This window comes from Cololabis saira, chromosome 20 (assembly GCF_033807715.1).
Source record: "Cololabis saira isolate AMF1-May2022 chromosome 20, fColSai1.1, whole genome shotgun sequence".
In the NCBI taxonomy this organism is placed as follows: Eukaryota; Metazoa; Chordata; class Actinopteri; order Beloniformes; family Belonidae; genus Cololabis; species Cololabis saira.
The window spans coordinates 11,166,301-11,183,715 of NC_084606.1; the positions used below are offsets into that span (position 1 = coordinate 11,166,301).

Below are 17,415 nucleotides of genomic sequence, written 5' to 3' on the forward strand. Positions count from 1 at the left end.
ACAATTATTAGTAGAATTAGACTTCAAGTCCTGAATTACAAGAAGAGAACTTTTGGGGCCCGTGGATTCACACCGAAAGCACATCTTCAGTTTCCTCTTTCACCATGGATCACACTTTGGGAAGCCTTCTCTATATTTTGGTGTTATTTCCGCGTAGATAAGAGTGAGTTTGATGCTCCTTAACAAGGTCGGTCCACGGATGAACACCAACCATCGGAGCCGTTGGTCCCGGTGAAGCTGCAGTCTGTCTGCAGTGATCACTGACACACCGGGCCGGAGAGGATTTGGTCATATTGTTTAAACTGTGTTTTGTGATTAATAAGCACAGTTTTTTTAATTATTATTTTGCATTGGATTGATGTAGCAAATAAAATAGTTCAGACCATCCAGCTCCTCAACCATTAGTTATGTTTTTCACCTGAGGAGTTCAGGTAAAAACATTTAGTTCAGGTAAAAACGGCAGTCAAATCAGCAAAAATGTCAGTTTGCTGGATGAAATATATTAATTCCTGATAAAATAAGTTAGTTAGTGCACAGCTACGCTCATGTATGCATGTGAATGAGTGTATGTTTGTGTGTACATGAAAGTACAATCTGCATTGAGGCTTCTTGCTTTGGGAATCCCGGTCTGTGATTGGACGCTGCCTCGGCGTCGCTGCTGCTCATTTGCATAAAGTTGAGATTCTCTCAACTTTAAATTGACGCTGGACGTCTCCTCTTGCAGCGAGCTTTCATATACAATGAATGGCAGCCGGACGCCTGTGCCGCCCGTGACGCTTTTGGTGTGAATCCACGTTACTCATGGAAGGGGTCACACCGGTTCAGCTCCAAGTCCAGTTCTAGTATCTAGTCTTGTGTCCAGCACAAATCCACCAGTTTTTGGTGGTAGTGACACCAGAGTGGTCAGTTTAAAGCTTGTTAGGGGAGGTGTACTAACAGACTCCTCGAGTGTTGGAGGGGAAGGTTGCGTCAGAGCGGGGCTTCTGTCAGGCTCCACTGATGACTCCCGGCTGGTCCCGGGCCGGTCCCCAAGGGTGGGTTTGTGCGGTTTTCTTTACCCAGTCTCTGGGGCCCACTGCAATGGCTGCTGGGAGTTTGAAGACTGAAACTCAGTGGTGTCAGGCCGGTCATCAGAGGACAACTTCCATTAAAACCAGTTTCTCATCTCAAAGCTTGTAAACATTATAATCATGAATGCTGTGATGCTAGGATGGGATTTCCACAGCTAACCACGAGACTGCACAATTCTTCCGTTATGGACCAGTGTATGAAAAACTTCTAAATGGTAAAAACAACAAAAAAGGACAAAAGTTAAGGGAACTACGGAAGAGTATTAGGGCCAGGCAGGAGAAAAATAAAAAATATTTTAGAGGAGGAAGATTTTTTTTTCATTATGCACTTCGAGAAAAAAGTCAAAATGTCGAGAAAAAAGTCAAAATATCGAGAATAATGTTGAAGTACAATTGGCTTTACGATATTGATTTAAAACACATATCACACATATGCAGTTGCATAACTTCAGAAACGTACCCTTAACGTTTCACTTCAAGGATGTAAGTTAGTTAGTTAGTTAGTTACAGCTGCTGCTGCATAGCTGTCAGTCGCTCTCTTAACTGGATTTGATGGGCCAGAGGAGACAGTTTATTCACGAAATTGTATTTCAACTTTAATCTCGAAATTTCGACTTTTTTCTCGACATTGACTTTTTTCTCGAAGTGCACAATAAAAAAAAAACAATCTTCCCCTCTCAAATATTTTTTCTCCTGCGTGGCCCTAATACTCTTCCCTAGGGAACAGTAGCCTGAAAGCACAAAAAAGTTCCCAATGAACTAAAATAGTGGTGAAGATGAAGACGGAACAGCACATCACTTACAAAAATCTATTTTATTGAAGTACAAGGTTCTGACAGAAGTGAATACTTTATCACCTGCCAAAGGGAAATTATATGGTTGTAGCATTAAATACCTATATTTCATATAAACATATATAAACAAATGAAAGTGAGGTTAAGTTAGAACATGAGGCTTCAGACACCAGGAACTGCAGAGAAGGTCTCTGCTCTCACCTGCACGGACGTTGTTGCTAGAACAACGGCCTTAGCTTCACTTTACAGTTTCAGAACATAAAGACGACAATCACAAAGATGAAGTCGTCTAAATCAGAACAATGTTCTCAGTTATAGAAGATCCAAATTTGCTGGAGAAGGACCGGTGTTGAGATTATTTTCAGTCCTGAGGGCGGCGCTGTGAAGGGTGGATGGATGGATGGATGAGTGGATGGATGGATGGACGGATGGATGGATGGATGGATAGATATGTGGATTAGTGGATGTGTGGATGGAGGTAGAGGTAGAAGAATGAGTCTGTGAATGTGAAGAGAGAGAGGAAAAGAGAGTGAAGGGAAGGATGGATGTGTGGATTAGTGGATGAGTGGATGAATGTGTGGATTAGTGGATGAGTGGATGGATGAGTGGGTAGATGGATAAATGGATGAGTAGATGGATGAGTGGATGAGTGGATGAGTGTGTGTGTGTGTGTGTGTGTGTGTGTGTGTGTGTGTGTGTGTGTGTGTGTGTCCAGCCGCTACGGCCGGCTGGTGAAGTGCGCCGAGTCCCTGAACTCCAGGTAGAGGCTGAAGAGCAGGTGCAGCGCCTGCACTCTGCTTCCGTACACGGGGATGTCCAGCAGGCTGCACACCACGTCCACGTACGTCTCCAGGCTGCAGTGCAGCCGCGCCGGCGGCAGCTGCAGGCGGCCCAGCTGCTCCTCCAGCTCCGCCGGCCACTCCTGCATCAGGCTGTCGATGTCGGGCATGGCCCGGCCGTACTGCACGCTGGCCGCGGGCTTGGAGCGGTGCAGCGCGCCGATGCTCTCCACCCAGCTGGCCACGGCGCGGGGGTTGGACCCGGGGCTGGCCACGCTGGTCACCTTGGTCAGCTGCAGGGACACACGACACACGGACATCACTGGGACGCTCGGTGGCACAGTGGGTAAAGCAAGCGGCTCATATACTGAGGCTACAGTCCTCCTGCAGCGGTCGCAGGTTCCAATCCTGGCCTGCGCACCTCTGCTGCATGTCATCTGCAACTTGAATAAAGGGCCACTACAGCCACAAAAAAATCTTTAAAAAAAAAAAAAAAAAAAAAAATCACACAGCAGCTGGCCCGGAACACCAGACGGACCAGGACTGGAGATACGATGAGGTGCGTTTCAAGTTCTGTGTGGTACAGTAATCCCTCGCTATCCCTTTCACGTCTCGCTTCACTTCCTGTGTCAATAACGTTGGTCACTTAGCAACAATGCTGATAATGGCCAATGAGCTTCAGCAGCAGCTGAAGAACGGGACCCTTTGATGAATCGCTCAAATATAATCGATGGTGGCATGTCGGTTTATAAGAATCTTTTTGCCCAGAAGAAAAAAGGGCGACAACAACGATAATAACTATGTTCTTCTCTCGAAAAAACACACCTGCACCACGGGAAGGGGAGCGAGTCACAATTGGTCCTACTGTACTTATTGTATTTTTATTGTATTTCTTTCATAATAATTTTTCATTTTCTCCCGTTCAAATCCAATTAATCGGGTCCTGGTGGGGCGTGGCTGATCTCCGCAATTTGAAGCCTTGTATAATAATTGTAAGAAAAAAAAGGTTGCTACTTCACGGATGTCACTTATCATGGGTTCTTTTTGGAACGAAACCCCCGCAAAAAAACAGGGATTACTGTAGTCAAAAATAGTCCACAGTATTAGTTTAAAACCAGACTGATGCTTAGATCTTGCTAGATCACTCCTTAGAACCAGAAGGTCCACCAGAACCACCACTTGCTGGCTGACACCACCAGATGAAAGGAAGAAAACTATTATTTGTATCTATTCATTTTAATTTAATTAAACCATTTAAAAACATAGAAATGCTCAGTGTACCTCACCTCGTTAGAAACAGTTCAGACAGGATTATGTGAGTTGGAGGTAGGGATGGGAGTCGAGAACCGGTTCTTGTTCAGAACCGGTCCCCAGTGTTTCAATTCCTTGGAATCGTTTGTAAATTTTGCAAACGATTCCCTTTTCGATTCCGGTGGCCATGAATGACGTCGTCAGCACAAACGTTGCTAAGCAACGTGCGTAGGCCAGCCCAAGCAATACAAACGCTCAAAAGTCTGGTTACATTTCAGTAAAAAAAGAGGACAACTGGGAAACTTGCAATACCTGCCAAGTGGTTATATCGTCGAAGCGAATAAAATGTCACGTTTTCAATCAGCTCCGGACCAACGTCAGTAATGCTCAACCTAGCAGCAACGTTAGCATGTCCTTGGCTAATAATACTGCAGGTAACTAGTTAACAAACGAACACTCCTTATCATATTAGCGCCATTTGCCTCATTGTTGTCCTTTTTTCCCCAAATGAAAAATCGATAAGGGAATCGATAAAGAACCGAATCATTAAGCAGAATTGAAAATGAAATTGGAATCCTAAAAATCTTATCAATTCCCATCCCTAGTTGGAGGTGCTGAGAAAATCAGCACCTCCAGATCTGAGACCATGGTTCTCTGTAGTGTGTGTGTCACACACACACTACAGAGAACCATGTGTGTGTGTATATGCAAGTGTGTGTGTGCAGGTGTGTGTGTGTGTATATTCAGGTGTGCAGGTGTGTGTGTGTAAGTGTGTGTGTGTGTGTGTGTGTGTGTGTACCTCTGTGGCTCCGTGCTGCTTGCTCTCCTCCGACAGCCACAGCGACAGCACCGTGGGGTCCGACTGCTTCACACTGGGCTCATCCAGAACCAGCAGGCCCAGATTATCTACTTTCCCATCCGGTCTTGGTACCTGAACATCACACGCATTCACACGAAGACACACTTGGGTCACTCGCAGAGCTAACAGACGTGATTCTACACCACTACTGCCCTTTTTAGAGACACCCCAACGAGCAAGAGATACTAGTTCAGGGATGTTGTTTTCTCACAGGGACGTTCCAGTTCTGGTTTAGATCCAGTTCCTACTGATTCCAGTCTTAGACGAGACCGTCGGGGGCCCCGGCCCCCTGTCCTACCCACAGCTCAGTCGGTTGAGCCGGGCAGCATTCACAAAGACTATCACCCTCGTGTCGGCAGCACAGGTTCGAGGCCCGGCCTGCCGCCCTTTACTGCATGTCTTCCCCCATACCTGTCAAGTTTTGGATTTAAAAATACGGGGAAATGTTCCGCCACTCGCTGTCCCACCTGTCCAACCGAGGTCCAGTATCTTACATTTTAAGACAGATTTACGAGAAATCTAAAATATCTACCTGTCAACCACTAATAAATAGGGGTGTAACAATACATCGTGCCACGAAATTTCGTGATACAAAAACGTCACAATACGTGTCGTGGAGGTGACAAAGTGTATCGCGATATTGGGTTATTAATATTAATCTATTGTGTTGACTAGTAACGAGCAGCTGACGGCGCGTGCCGACCACGCCTCGACCCGCGAACCAAAATCTTCCTCCGCTCAGAAGAAACTAGTCCCGTTTTGAGCTCTGAACTTTTACTTATGTAAGTCTGGTGTAGAGTTAAGCCTTACCTTATTAAATTAAACCTTTTTGGGGTGGTGAGTAGGATAAACACGGGGAAACTTCTGCTGAGTTCCAGTGTACTTTAATGTCCCTCAACAGTGTAGGATTTTAGAACATCAACACAGCACCTAGTGCCGTACTGTGGCGTATCACTCCGCCCAATCTAAAACATACTAATCACTACAGATAAACTGACTAGTGTCATTATAGTCCCTGATTTACATCAGAATATAAAGAATATATTTATAAAATAATGAACCCTGAATTACCAAAATTACCTTCTTAACAAAAATAAATCTCCTTTATCCTTTTATCTTGCACTGGAGAGGTGATGCTACCTCTAATCTCACAGTACCCAGGTACATTGATAATAAAGTATTCTGATTCTGATTCTGATTCTGATTCTGATTACACTTATAAGGTGAGCATTAATCAATCTTTTTTATGATGTAAAATTGTATGTATTTATTTACTTTTATTTATTTATTTAATTTTAGTTGTTAAATTTCTGGAAAAGAAAAAAGTCAAATCGTACATGAGAGAAACTATTCAGTTTGTGGCAAAATATTTGTACTTGTATGAAACTGAAGATGCATAATGCAAACCTGACATTTACTTTTAGTTCAGTTTGTGGAAAATGGTTGGCCTGGCTTTCTCTTTAAAACTTAAACAGTTATAAAGCATTACAAACTGTAACAATAGGGCAAACGCACAGTATTGTTTTGTATTTTGTGTCTTTCAAATAAAAGACAATTTTTTTCCAGTCATATGTTCCTCATGCAAGGTTGTTAAAAAAATACTGCTATAGTATCGTATCATATCGTTACCTCAATATCGTGTATCGTATCGTGAGATTAGTGTATCGTTACACCCCTACTAATAAACTACAATTATGTGCTCAGAATCTGATAATCTGACCTTTTTTGACACTGAAATGCTGTGTACTTCCTGTGTATGCAATTCCTATACTAGAGGGAATGCGCATGACGTCACAGATGCGACTTTACAGCGGGTTTCATCCACTGAGTGGCAGAAAGACTTTTGTATTTTGTATCACGTAATGTATTTTTTTTGGGTAGCTAACGTTAAATGGTCTAATCATAAAGTTCGGTGTCCTCATTACTTTAATTTCTACAATAAATCCTGCCTTGAGCGTCAAGACTTTTGTAAGCCTTTAAGCTTTGCTTCGTGTATTTCCCCAGTGTAGAAATTAATGACATATAAATATCAGGAAACTGGATTTGTGGTCAAATATTAATGTCCATGGACCACTGGTTCTTGGGGTAACTGTACGGGTCACTGTCAAGTCCAACTGCCTTTAATTTAAGCTGATAATCGGCTGTTATCCCGTCTTCTCCACTAGTTGCAACTGTTTTTACCACTCAGTGCGAGTAAGGGGGCTGGTCCAGTGGGGAAGTGCATCAATGCCTATCCTCTATTCATTTCAGGAAGGTTCTAAACTTGACCCAGCATTCGCGCTGCCTCAGGGAGTCAAGTCTGAACATACTGAAGCAAAGTGACCAAGTTTCAGAGCAGACTCCAGCTCTGAACCTCCAGACCTGTGAGAAAGTGACTTGCCTCATTTTCTTCGGCATTCTCGTACCTTGAGGAACGCGTCGATGTCTCCCACAGCCGGGATGAAGTCTGGGATGAACGGCTTCAAGTGGTGATCCAGCTCAATGGGCTGAGGAGAATATCTGAGAGGAAACGAGAGGACAGAAACGGAGCTGAGGTCAGTCCTCTTATCACTCATGAGGAACCCTTCAGATCGGAGCTGAGCACCATCCGTCCTGGATCAATGACGTCCTGAAAACATGCAACCGTATATGATAGAAGACCTGAACATTTGCAAATGTCAGCGAATAAAAAGATGACTTGCAAGGTTTGCAAAGCAGACCTTGGTTATCACGGGAGCACGTCAGTAATGCTTTTGAAGAGAAAGCACGTCGAAGTGTTGAACGAAACGGACTCGCCTATTTTCGTTTCATTCTTTAACTTTGTGAGCCACTCACAGCCTACTCTCGTTACTATAACCTCAATCACATAATTGATGCGCGAAAGGCGAAAAAGCTTGTGTGATGATGACAATGATGGATTTGCATCTGACTTTCAGTCAGGTGACCTATGAACTGTCAATTATCCATCAAGCTCCACAATGATCATGTTAACATTAAATCAGATAGATTTGTCTGGACATTTCTCTTGCAGGACGGGAGAGGACACTAAATCAATGCATCTCTATTATTGTGCAGCATGAATTCTCAGCGGGTGCGGATGCGGGCGAGAGCAGGATGAAGGAAACAGTCCCGCTATATCAGGGCTCTAGTACCATCTTTCTTGTGTTTATTATCATTTGCCACATAATTAAAGCAACCTCATACTACATTTTTTTTAAATTACTAATTATCCGATTAGTCGACTAATCGTTTCAATAGTTGGTGACTAGTCGACTATGAAAATAGTCGTTAGTTGCAGCCCTATTATGCTTAACAGCTAATTTATATGTCATTATTTTGGATTGTAGAATAAACTAAGTTAAGATTGGACTTCATTTATTTCAATATTTCAAGTAATCTTCAGTTGATAATTTTTAACTTTTTTTCTTTAACAGAAGATAAGTTGATTAAAATCAAAATCGGGTATTTAAAAATTGCATGTCCTACTGCAGATTCAATCAAAATAAAGTGTGGATTTGAGCTCAGTCTTCCACATAAAACTGGTTCCAGGTCAGTAAGCTCAACAACATTCATACATAATTAATATTATAATTATATAATAATAATAATAATAATAATAATAATAATAATAATAATAATAATAATAATAATAATAATAATATTGTGACAGGATGAAGCACGACTCCAGAGGTTGGTCAACAAGCCTTTATTCCAGACAACGGAATAACAACTGACAGAGAAGATGCGTAACTAAGCAACCATAAATCTCCCCGTGACCACGACCCCTTCCCTACAATCCTGATGGTGCGAGGTCTGTAATTGTGTCTGCCACAATATAATAATAATGATTATAATAATAATAATAATAATGTTTATGTAATAATTGCTCGGGGGTCATGTTCTGCGTCTCTGGAAAGCGCCTAGAGACAACTTCTGTTATAGAGCAGGGGTCGGCAACCCAAAATGTTGAAAGAGCCGTATTGGACCAAACACACAAAAAACAAATATGTCTGGAGCTGCAAAAAATCAAAAGTCTTGTATGTATAAGCCTTAAAATGAAGGCAAATGGCGAAAGGCGAAATGTCGAGAAAAAAGTTGAAATGTCGAGAAAAAAGTTGAAATATCGAGAAAAAAGTTGAAATGTCGAGAAAAAAGTCGAAATGTCGAGGAAAAAGTCGAAATGCTGAGATTAATGTTGAAGAACAATCTCGAGAAAAAAGTCGAAATGTCGAGATTAAAAAGGAAAGGAAAAAGGAAAAAAGAGAGGGGAAAAAAAGAAAAAAAAGAAGAAAAAAAGGAAGAAAAAAAAGTCAAATATTTTTGCAAAAGCTCCAGGACCCACTAGGGCGGCGCTAAAGAGCCGCATGCGGCTCTAGAGCCGCGGGTTGCCGACCCCTGTTATAGACGCTATATAAATAAAATTGAATTGAATTGAATAAGGAGCACCTGATTATAGGATGCACTATCAATTTTTGAGAAAAATTAAGGATTATAACTTATCCTTATAGTGCGGAAAATACAGTAAGTGTTGGTAGCAGCTCCTCCTGTGTAATCTTGTGCAAACATTTAAACGGTGTGTGGTAGGTTTGTATCAGGCTTCAGCGACGACGGCGGCTGACAGCGAGTGAGAGCGCTGAAAGTTTCTGAAAATTACAATAAGAGAAAAATCCACATACCTTTTTGAAAACTGAATTCCCCACACTGACGGAGAACTCACCGTGTGATGTACTGGAACAGGTCTTTGATCTCCGTGGTGACGGGCAGGTTGGCGTAGTCTGCAGGATCGTACGCTCCCTCTGGAGCCGCTGTCGGCTCGCCGTCATCGTCTGAATCATCCTCATCAGAGTCCTCCTCCTCCTCTTCTTCCTCCTCCTCCTCCTCCTCTTCCTCCTCCTCGTCCTCCTCGTCCTCAGGACTGCCTCCTGGTTGCACGCCGCCCAGCTCTTTGGGCCTCTGAGGTTTGGGGTCCTCGTCAAACTCGTCGCTGTTGCTGGACATGAGGCTGCGATTCCTCCGGCTCCTGCTGGATTCAGACTGATAACCAAAAGAAAAAAAAACTGAGCTCTCTCCTGAAATTCAGAAACTCAATTTGAACATTTCCATTTAGAAACCAAGGAAGGTTTAAAAATGTGCAGATGAGATTTTTCAGCAAAACACATGAGGAATCTGATCTGCTCAGGTAAAATCTGGGCCACTTCCACGTGTTCCTTTAATCAGATACAGATGTGATTAGTGAGATGGGACCTCCGACAGAACCTCCATCAGACCTGGATCTGGTGTTCTCTGTGTCTAGTGTTCTCTTTTGGCGCTTTTCCACTAGTACCTACTCAGCCCGGCTCGGCTCGCATCCACTTGGTTTGGTGTTTTCCACTAGGGGTCCAACCGTGCCGAGTAGATACTTTTTCTGTAACTACAGTACTCTGCCAAGGTTCTAAGCCCTGAAACTGCATCTGACGTCATCACACTAAAGGCCACTGATTGGTCAAGGGGCGTGGCCAGTCAGACGTCTGAGCAGGGCTGGGCGATATATCGAGATTTTAATATATATAGTAGGGATGGGCGGTATGGACTAAAAAATGTATCACGATAATTTCTGCCATTTATCCCGATAACAATAAAAATTATGATAAAAAAAATACCAATTCAACTCCACCTTTGTAACTATAAATCTATCACCACATTCAGTCTTTGGAGCCAAAACACTGCTCTAAAAGATACTAAATGCTACTAAACTACACCAATGGGAAGTAATCTTTCTTACTTTCAGGCTCATTTCTTTCTTTCTTTCTGGCTCATTTCTTTCTTTCTATTAGGCTCATTTCTTTCTTTCTTTCTTTCTTCCTTCCTTCCTTCCTTCCTTCCTTCCTTCCTTCCTTCCTTCCTTCCTTCCTTCCTTCCTTCCTTCCTTCCTTCCTTCCTTCCTTCCTTCCTTCCTTCCTTCCTTCCTTCCTTCCTTCCTTCCTTCCTTCCTTCCTTCCTTCCTTCCTTCCTTCCTTCCTTCCTTCCTTCCTTCCTTCCTTCCTTCCTTCCTTCCTTCCATAAAAACATCATCAACAGGAATTTATCGTTTTTACCAAGATGACAAATTCTTACCGTGGGGAATTTTTCTGACGGTTTATCGTGAACTGTAAAATATCACCCATTCCTAATATATAGATATATTTTCAAACTTGATATGGTACGAGACAATATCATTTATATCAATATAGCTTATTTTGTGACAAATTGACTGTACATCAATGCTGACCCCTCGCGCTGGCAAAAAAGTACCTTTGTGTGTTGAAAACTGACAATGTTGACAGGTTAGTTTTCCTGGCACAAAATCTGTAAAATGTACAGTAGTTGACTTGTTGTATTGATTTAAGATTTGCTCAAAGAGATGCAATATCTGTTTACATGTTTTATTTGAGATTTGAACAAATGTTTTGTTATTTGCACAACTGTCAACCTCAGTGGAAAAGTCTGCCTGTTACTGTCTACATTGTATTAATTGCACAGTGTATTTTAATTTAATTGTTATGAAGGAAAGGGATATTTGTTTTATTTTATTCAAGAAGCATTTGTATTCTATATATGCAGGCAGTTTATTTTTATTTCATTTGTTTTATACATTTTGATATTGTGCAGACCTCTGTTAATAAATGAACCTGTGTGACATTTGGCACGAGGCTTTGTATTAAAACTGACTGTTTTTTTAAAGGTTTGCCTCAGAAAAAAATGAAGCTAACAGAGATGCTATGCTATAATTCTTTGGGGGAAACCCCAATTATGGCACAGAAAAAATATCGATATATATCGAGTATCGCCATTCAGCTAGAAAATATCGAGATATGACTTTTGGTCCATATCGCCCAGCCCTAATATCTATATATTTTAGATTAAGATTTAGATTGATTTATTTGCACAGTTAAACATTACACAAATAAAAGTACCAACTTTACAAATTAAAGTGCAGGAAGAGGCGAAACCTCAAAGAGTTTTATCAGGTGCCTCCACCTATAGTTAACATAAAATGTAATATCATACTTATAAAACAAAAAACTGTATATATATATATATATATATATATATATATATATATATATATATATATATATATATATATATATATATATATATATATATATGTATATACTGTATATTGTATTTATTTCACTGCATAAGCACTTACTTGGTTAGATGCATTTCGTTGCCCTGTACTTTTGACATGTGCAATGACAATAAAGTTGAATCTAATCTAATCATCTGAATCTAGATTATTATTATTATTATTGACGGGAGGACGGTACCTGCTGCTGGCCGCCGGGAGTGGGGCTGCACACGCTGGCCACCTCCTCCCCGTCCGCCACCTCCACGCTCTCGTCGAACGGCTGGTTCTTCAGCAGCCGGCGGCCTCTGCCCCGGTCCGGCCGCTCCATGGATCCCCGACCCCCAGTCCTCGATCCGCCCGTGCAGCGACGTCGGTCCGCGGGTCACAGCGACGTTCACCTCCCCGGTGTAGCCACCTAGCCACCTAGCTGCTAACAAGTTAAAAACAACGGTGAACTAAAGCCGTCAGAAACTTTAAACACACGGCAGGTGGAAGATAAAACACGCTTGTAGAGTATATTTATCGTTGATATACGTTTTAAACATCTAACTCACTCTCGAAATTGATTAAAAGACGCGTTTATCTTCGTCAAAATGGTGTTTGTGAGAAGAGACGCGCGATAGACGTATCCCAGCAACGACCTCCGCAAGGCACCATGGGTAATGTAGTTTCATCAGAGATGCCATTAGACTCATACACCGGAGCAAGAAAGAGAAGATTATTCAGTACTCGAGTTGTAAAGAAAAATCAGGGGGGATGGTGGATTTTATCATATGGGGACAGATCATTTGTGCTGATTACAAATAATATAATATATTACAAATAATAGCACTAACCAAAACACCTGCAGAAATACTGCAGGAATGACATAGCAGCAGTTAAATGCAGCCTTCTGTAAGCTTTAAATATCCACTGGGCTTACACCAAATACATCAAAACACAACAATAAAAAACAGTTTTCTGAACTTATCAATATGACTCTGTCCTTCACAGGATAAGTAAAATGGATCACTGCAAAAACTCAAAATCTTAACAAGAATATTTGTCTTATTTCTAGTTAAAATGTCTCATTTTAGTAAAAAAAATGTCATTACACTTAAAACAAGACTCATCACTGGAAAAAACAACAATTTTCACCTGTTTCAAGTAGATTTTCACTTGAAATAAGGGAAAAATTTGCCAGTGGAACAAGATTTTTTTGCTTGTAATAAGAAGATAAATCTTGTCCCACTGGCAGATTTTTCTACTTATTTCAAGTGAAAATTTACTTGAAACAGGTGAAAATGGTCAAATAAGTTATTTTTCTGGTGTTATTTTTCTGGTGATGACTCTAAATTTTGAAATAGCAGTAAAACCACATTCATTGATGAAATGACATAAGGGATGGAAAGGGGGGGTGACAGTTTTAAAGGGGGGATGATTTGGACCGTTTTTATTTCAGGGGGGATGCCATCCCTCCTCATCCCCCCCTCAACTCCAGTACTGAGAATATTTATAACAATTATCTATTCTCTTGCAGGAACAATGTAAAAACAGAGTTGTGTATAGTAAAGTACAACAACAACTATTATTATTATTATTATTATTATTATTATTATTATTATTATTATTAATAATAATAATAATAATAATAAGATTAATATTAAAAGACCCCAGTAAACCTACTCACAACTACATATACTTTTCTACTGCTTCCCAGTGAGCCAGGGATGTTGGACAAGGACACAAATATCTGCAGATATAAATATACTTTCACCAACCTTCCATGTCCTAACAATACCAATACCAATAGCTGAAAATGAAAAGAAATTTCACATTTCCAACACGACTGCCACCCAAATCGCACGTCAAAATAAACTGCGAGAAGTGCTCATAAAAAGAAAAGCAGCAAGAGTTCAGATTTCAATCCAGGCAAAAGCCTTCTTAATAAGTGGATGGATGGATGGACGGACGGATGGATGGACGGATGGATGGATGGACGGATGGATGGACGGATGGATGGATGGACGGATGGATGGATGGATGGATGGATGGATGGATGGATGGATGGATGGATGGATGGATGGATGGATGGATGGATGGATGCTTTTCCTATTGGTGGTCCAATGAGGAGTGAGGGGAACGGAAAGGCTTAACTCCTAAACAGTAGTTATAACTGACACGATTAATAGTAACAGTGAAATGAATAGATTCTGGTTCCAGCTGTTTTCAAGGAATTGTGTGAGATTGAAGAAATAATCAAAGAAAATAAATAAAATAACCAGTACCATTAGCCGTAGCAGGAAATACTCCCAAATCAGAAGCTCAAACACCCTACCCTAACTAAACACAAACAAAACTGACATGGACTTGACACCCAAACAGTTTCCATCAACCATTTAAAGGCAGTTAATTAGATCTTTTGGAGAATATTTAAGGAGATGCTTTTTTCTTGCCTTTCCTTCTTTTTTCTCTGATAACAATTACTAGTAATAATTTTAGTATAAGTCTACAGTTACCATATATGGTTACCATGGTTACCTGCCCAGTAAAGGGTTAAGTTAAAACACCGGTCTTGTGGTTCCAGCAACAATCCCCACGTTGGTGACACCAGAAGTCGCTGGCCGTCGCGTCCCTCGCTCCAACAGCAGGAGTCTATGTATGTCAACGTATCTGATTTATTGTCCAAAATGTCCAAGAAGCTCTCAAAGAAAAAAAAAACTAGTGGTGTACAAAAGAAATAATAAATGTAACTTACTTATTAAAGATCTGTGGCACGTCATATTTCAGGCATGAAAGGGTTAACTAATGAAAAATCCTTCCTGCCTTTTAAACATTTGATTGAAGTGTGTATATATATAAAAAAAAGTTATAAAATATATAAATATATATATATTAATAAAATAAATATATATGATATATTAAAAATGCATATATATATATATATACCTCAGGTTTTTACCAACATGGTATTAATCATTAATATATATGCAGGCAAAGTAAAAAAAAAAAAAAAAAAAAAAAAAGCTGTTGTGGAAAATCGTATCCAGAACTCTTCAGAAACACGTTTGAACTCAAGGTGACTGCAAAACAACGAATGAGACGGTAACAATATAATAACACTTAAATAAATGAAATTACCTTCCCAGCTTCAATTCATCTTACTGTACATGATCTCAAAAACTGAAATGATGTTAGAGAGAGATACTTTGGCTATTGATGGACGGTTCGACCAGGAAATGAGCCAAGACAGCATCCCTGGGGGGTCAGGTTCTGGATCTCTGAAACGTGCCTCCAGACAATTTGTCCTGGAATAAGATACTATATAAATAAAAGTGGTTTAAAGTCCACACCTTCATATTTTTGACAATACGTAACAATAATCATCATGTTGAATTAGATTGTGTCTGTAAAATGTTCCTGCAGGCTGATGAAAGTAAAGATGAGGTAACGCACACAGAAGATCGTCAGAAGTAAAGACAGTAAACGGCTGATTTACTCATTTATCTTGTAGAATAAAGCTCAGAGGATTTCATTTGAAGGTTTTCAAACACAAACCAATTAAACATGAAGCGGTGCAAAATGTTAATGTAAAAGACTCAAAGTGAATAAAACCTCAACTTGTGAGAAAGAAAGCTCGAGCTGTGGTCACCATGACAACCGTAGGTGGATGTTCAAACGGACTAAACATGATCTAGACCTGGATTTAAAGTATTCGGTGAACTTTACAGAGGCAGCAAATAAATAAATAAATAACCAAACACATATTAAGGAAGTCCAGCGCATTATGTCCATTTACAGACCGAGTCTCGATTCAGTTTGTGAGTGAAGATGAAGAAAACTCGCAGCCAGGAAGGTTCTGTCACGTCTCCTGTGGTGTCCAGGTGGAGGGTTGGACCTCAGAGGTGATTATATCCTCAGGAAGTCGACTAACACTGAACCTGCGCTCGTTTCTGCATGTTTGTGCCCGTTCCAGTAATCAAGAGGTTTAAAAAAAACATGATTATCATTGCTGTTACTAATTTGTTAATGTTCCAGGACCAGGGACACCGATCTGTGAAGCTCCTCTTTAACTCGCATCTCGGTAGATTATTCTGTTTTGGGAACTTTTTATGAACTTTGGCAAATATTTCATGTGTAGCTTCAGTTCAAGCCGCCAGCATCGGCCTCGTTCATGAAAGCTTTGCAGGGCAGCAGCATAATCGGAGACCCCACCCTCCTCCAGAGGAACCTTACAGCAAGGTTTTGTTGATGTGGACAAATGTGTTTTTCAATCCCACTTCTTTTCACCCCCTTTTCATTTCCTTTTCAGTGCTTCATTGGAGATATTTTTCTGCTAATTTAGGCCCTGGAGTCTTTACAATTTGTGCCACAAGAAAGATATTTCCTGTCCATCACCAGACAGAGGTTGATATCAAAGTGCTGACACCTCCAGGTGTCTTTCCTCCTTTCATCCACCTGGGGGCAGCGTCTCCACACTCACCTTCACTGTCAACTTTCGACTCTTTCTCAGAAACCAAATGCTGTGCGTTGCCAGATTATTTACCGTTTGGTTGACGTGTTGCATTTTTCTACAAATGAAAAAGGCGGTGTCATCTGCAGCTTTTTTCTTTTTGTCTTTTTTTCCTCTCGTGTTTGCGACGACTTTAATGAGAACGGCCCGTTTCTTTCCCTTTCTTCCTGCAACAAACGTGATGGCAACAAGCAGAAAAACATATGGCGTAAATTAGTTCTCATAACTCTGGTTTCACTCTCCTATCAACACGATGTAGGAGCTGGTATATAGGTGAAAGGAGACTCACAGAGGCTACGTTTCACTGCTATATAATTGTAAATAGAGGGAATGTGCATGACGTCACAGATGCGACTTCACAGCGAGTTACGCCCACTGAGTGTCAGAAAGACTGAGTGGCAGCGTAAACTTTCAGTTTGGGCAACTCCAAAACATCTAAAATGGGAAAGAGCTGTTGTGCGATCGACTGTACTCATAGATTTAGCAAGAAATCGGAGTTATTGTTTTAAAAACTGCCGAAAAATACGTCAAAACGACGCCGTGCCTATGGCGTGTGGTACGCGTTGACGCAGACCAAACGCAGACCGAGAGGGCTTTGATTGGTTCGCTTGGTAGCAACGCATTTCCGGTTTCCGGATTGAAGCAGTCGTGAACTTTCAGCGCTCTTTTCTTCGTGTATGTGTGATTTTTTTTTGTTTTTGTTTTTTGCACAATAGTTTTCTCTTTGATTCACTGAAAACATCGCGAATTAGCGGTCACGGGGGGTACTGCACCGCGGCGAAATGGAGTGATGGAGAAGTCCGAAGGGTTCACGACGGCGTCACGGTGACGGCGTAGGCACGGCGTCGATTTGACGCAGAACCATAATTCAGCCTTTAAAGATAGACAAATGGATCGCTGCAATTCGCAGAAACAACTGGATTCCAGGCACCGAAATGTGGATTTGCGGTTCCCATTTTGTATCAGGTAATGTTGGATTTTTGGGTAGCTAATGTTAAACAGTCAAATCATAAAGTTCGGTGTCCTCATTACTTTAATTTCAGATACAAATCCTGCCTTGAAGTAGGACCAAGTGTCAAGGCTTTTGTATGCCTTCAAGCT

At 41.0% G+C, this 17,415-nt stretch overlaps 1 protein-coding gene across 3 annotated transcripts; it reads right to left on the bottom strand.

The window, feature by feature from the left end:
- Nucleotides 1-1,846: 1,846 nt before the first annotated feature.
- On the bottom strand, nucleotides 1,847-12,466 carry ift46 (intraflagellar transport 46 homolog (Chlamydomonas)). 3 transcript variants are annotated; one of them, XM_061710694.1, is made up of 6 exons: nucleotides 12,377-12,466; nucleotides 12,022-12,252; nucleotides 9,450-9,766; nucleotides 7,159-7,252; nucleotides 4,694-4,825; nucleotides 1,847-2,936 (listed from the first exon to the last, which is right to left on the bottom strand). In XM_061710694.1, the coding sequence occupies exons 2-6, from the start codon at nucleotides 12,148-12,150 to the stop codon at nucleotides 2,583-2,585; spliced, it is 1,026 nt and encodes a 341-aa protein (XP_061566678.1). In that variant the 5' UTR covers nucleotides 12,151-12,252; nucleotides 12,377-12,466; the 3' UTR covers nucleotides 1,847-2,582. The 3 variants fall into 3 exon arrangements, with proteins under 3 accessions (XP_061566678.1, XP_061566679.1, XP_061566677.1); XM_061710695.1 differs by having other exon boundaries at nucleotides 12,022-12,249; nucleotides 12,377-12,455; XM_061710693.1 differs by having other exon boundaries at nucleotides 12,022-12,444.
- Nucleotides 12,467-17,415: the final 4,949 nt, after the last annotated feature.

Excerpts from the sequence above, each read along its gene's own strand:
- ift46 (XM_061710694.1), bottom strand. The coding sequence starts at position 12,150 with ATGGAGCGGCCGGACCGGGGCAGAGGCCGCCGGCTGCTGAAGAACCAG. Across the intron at positions 7,253-9,449 it reads CTGTTCCAGTACATCACACG|ATATTCTCCTCAGCCCATTG; the intron begins GTGAGTTCTCCG and ends GTTTCCTCTCAG. Across the intron at positions 4,826-7,158 it reads ACATCGACGCGTTCCTCAAG|GTACCAAGACCGGATGGGAA; the intron begins GTACGAGAATGC and ends TGTGATGTTCAG.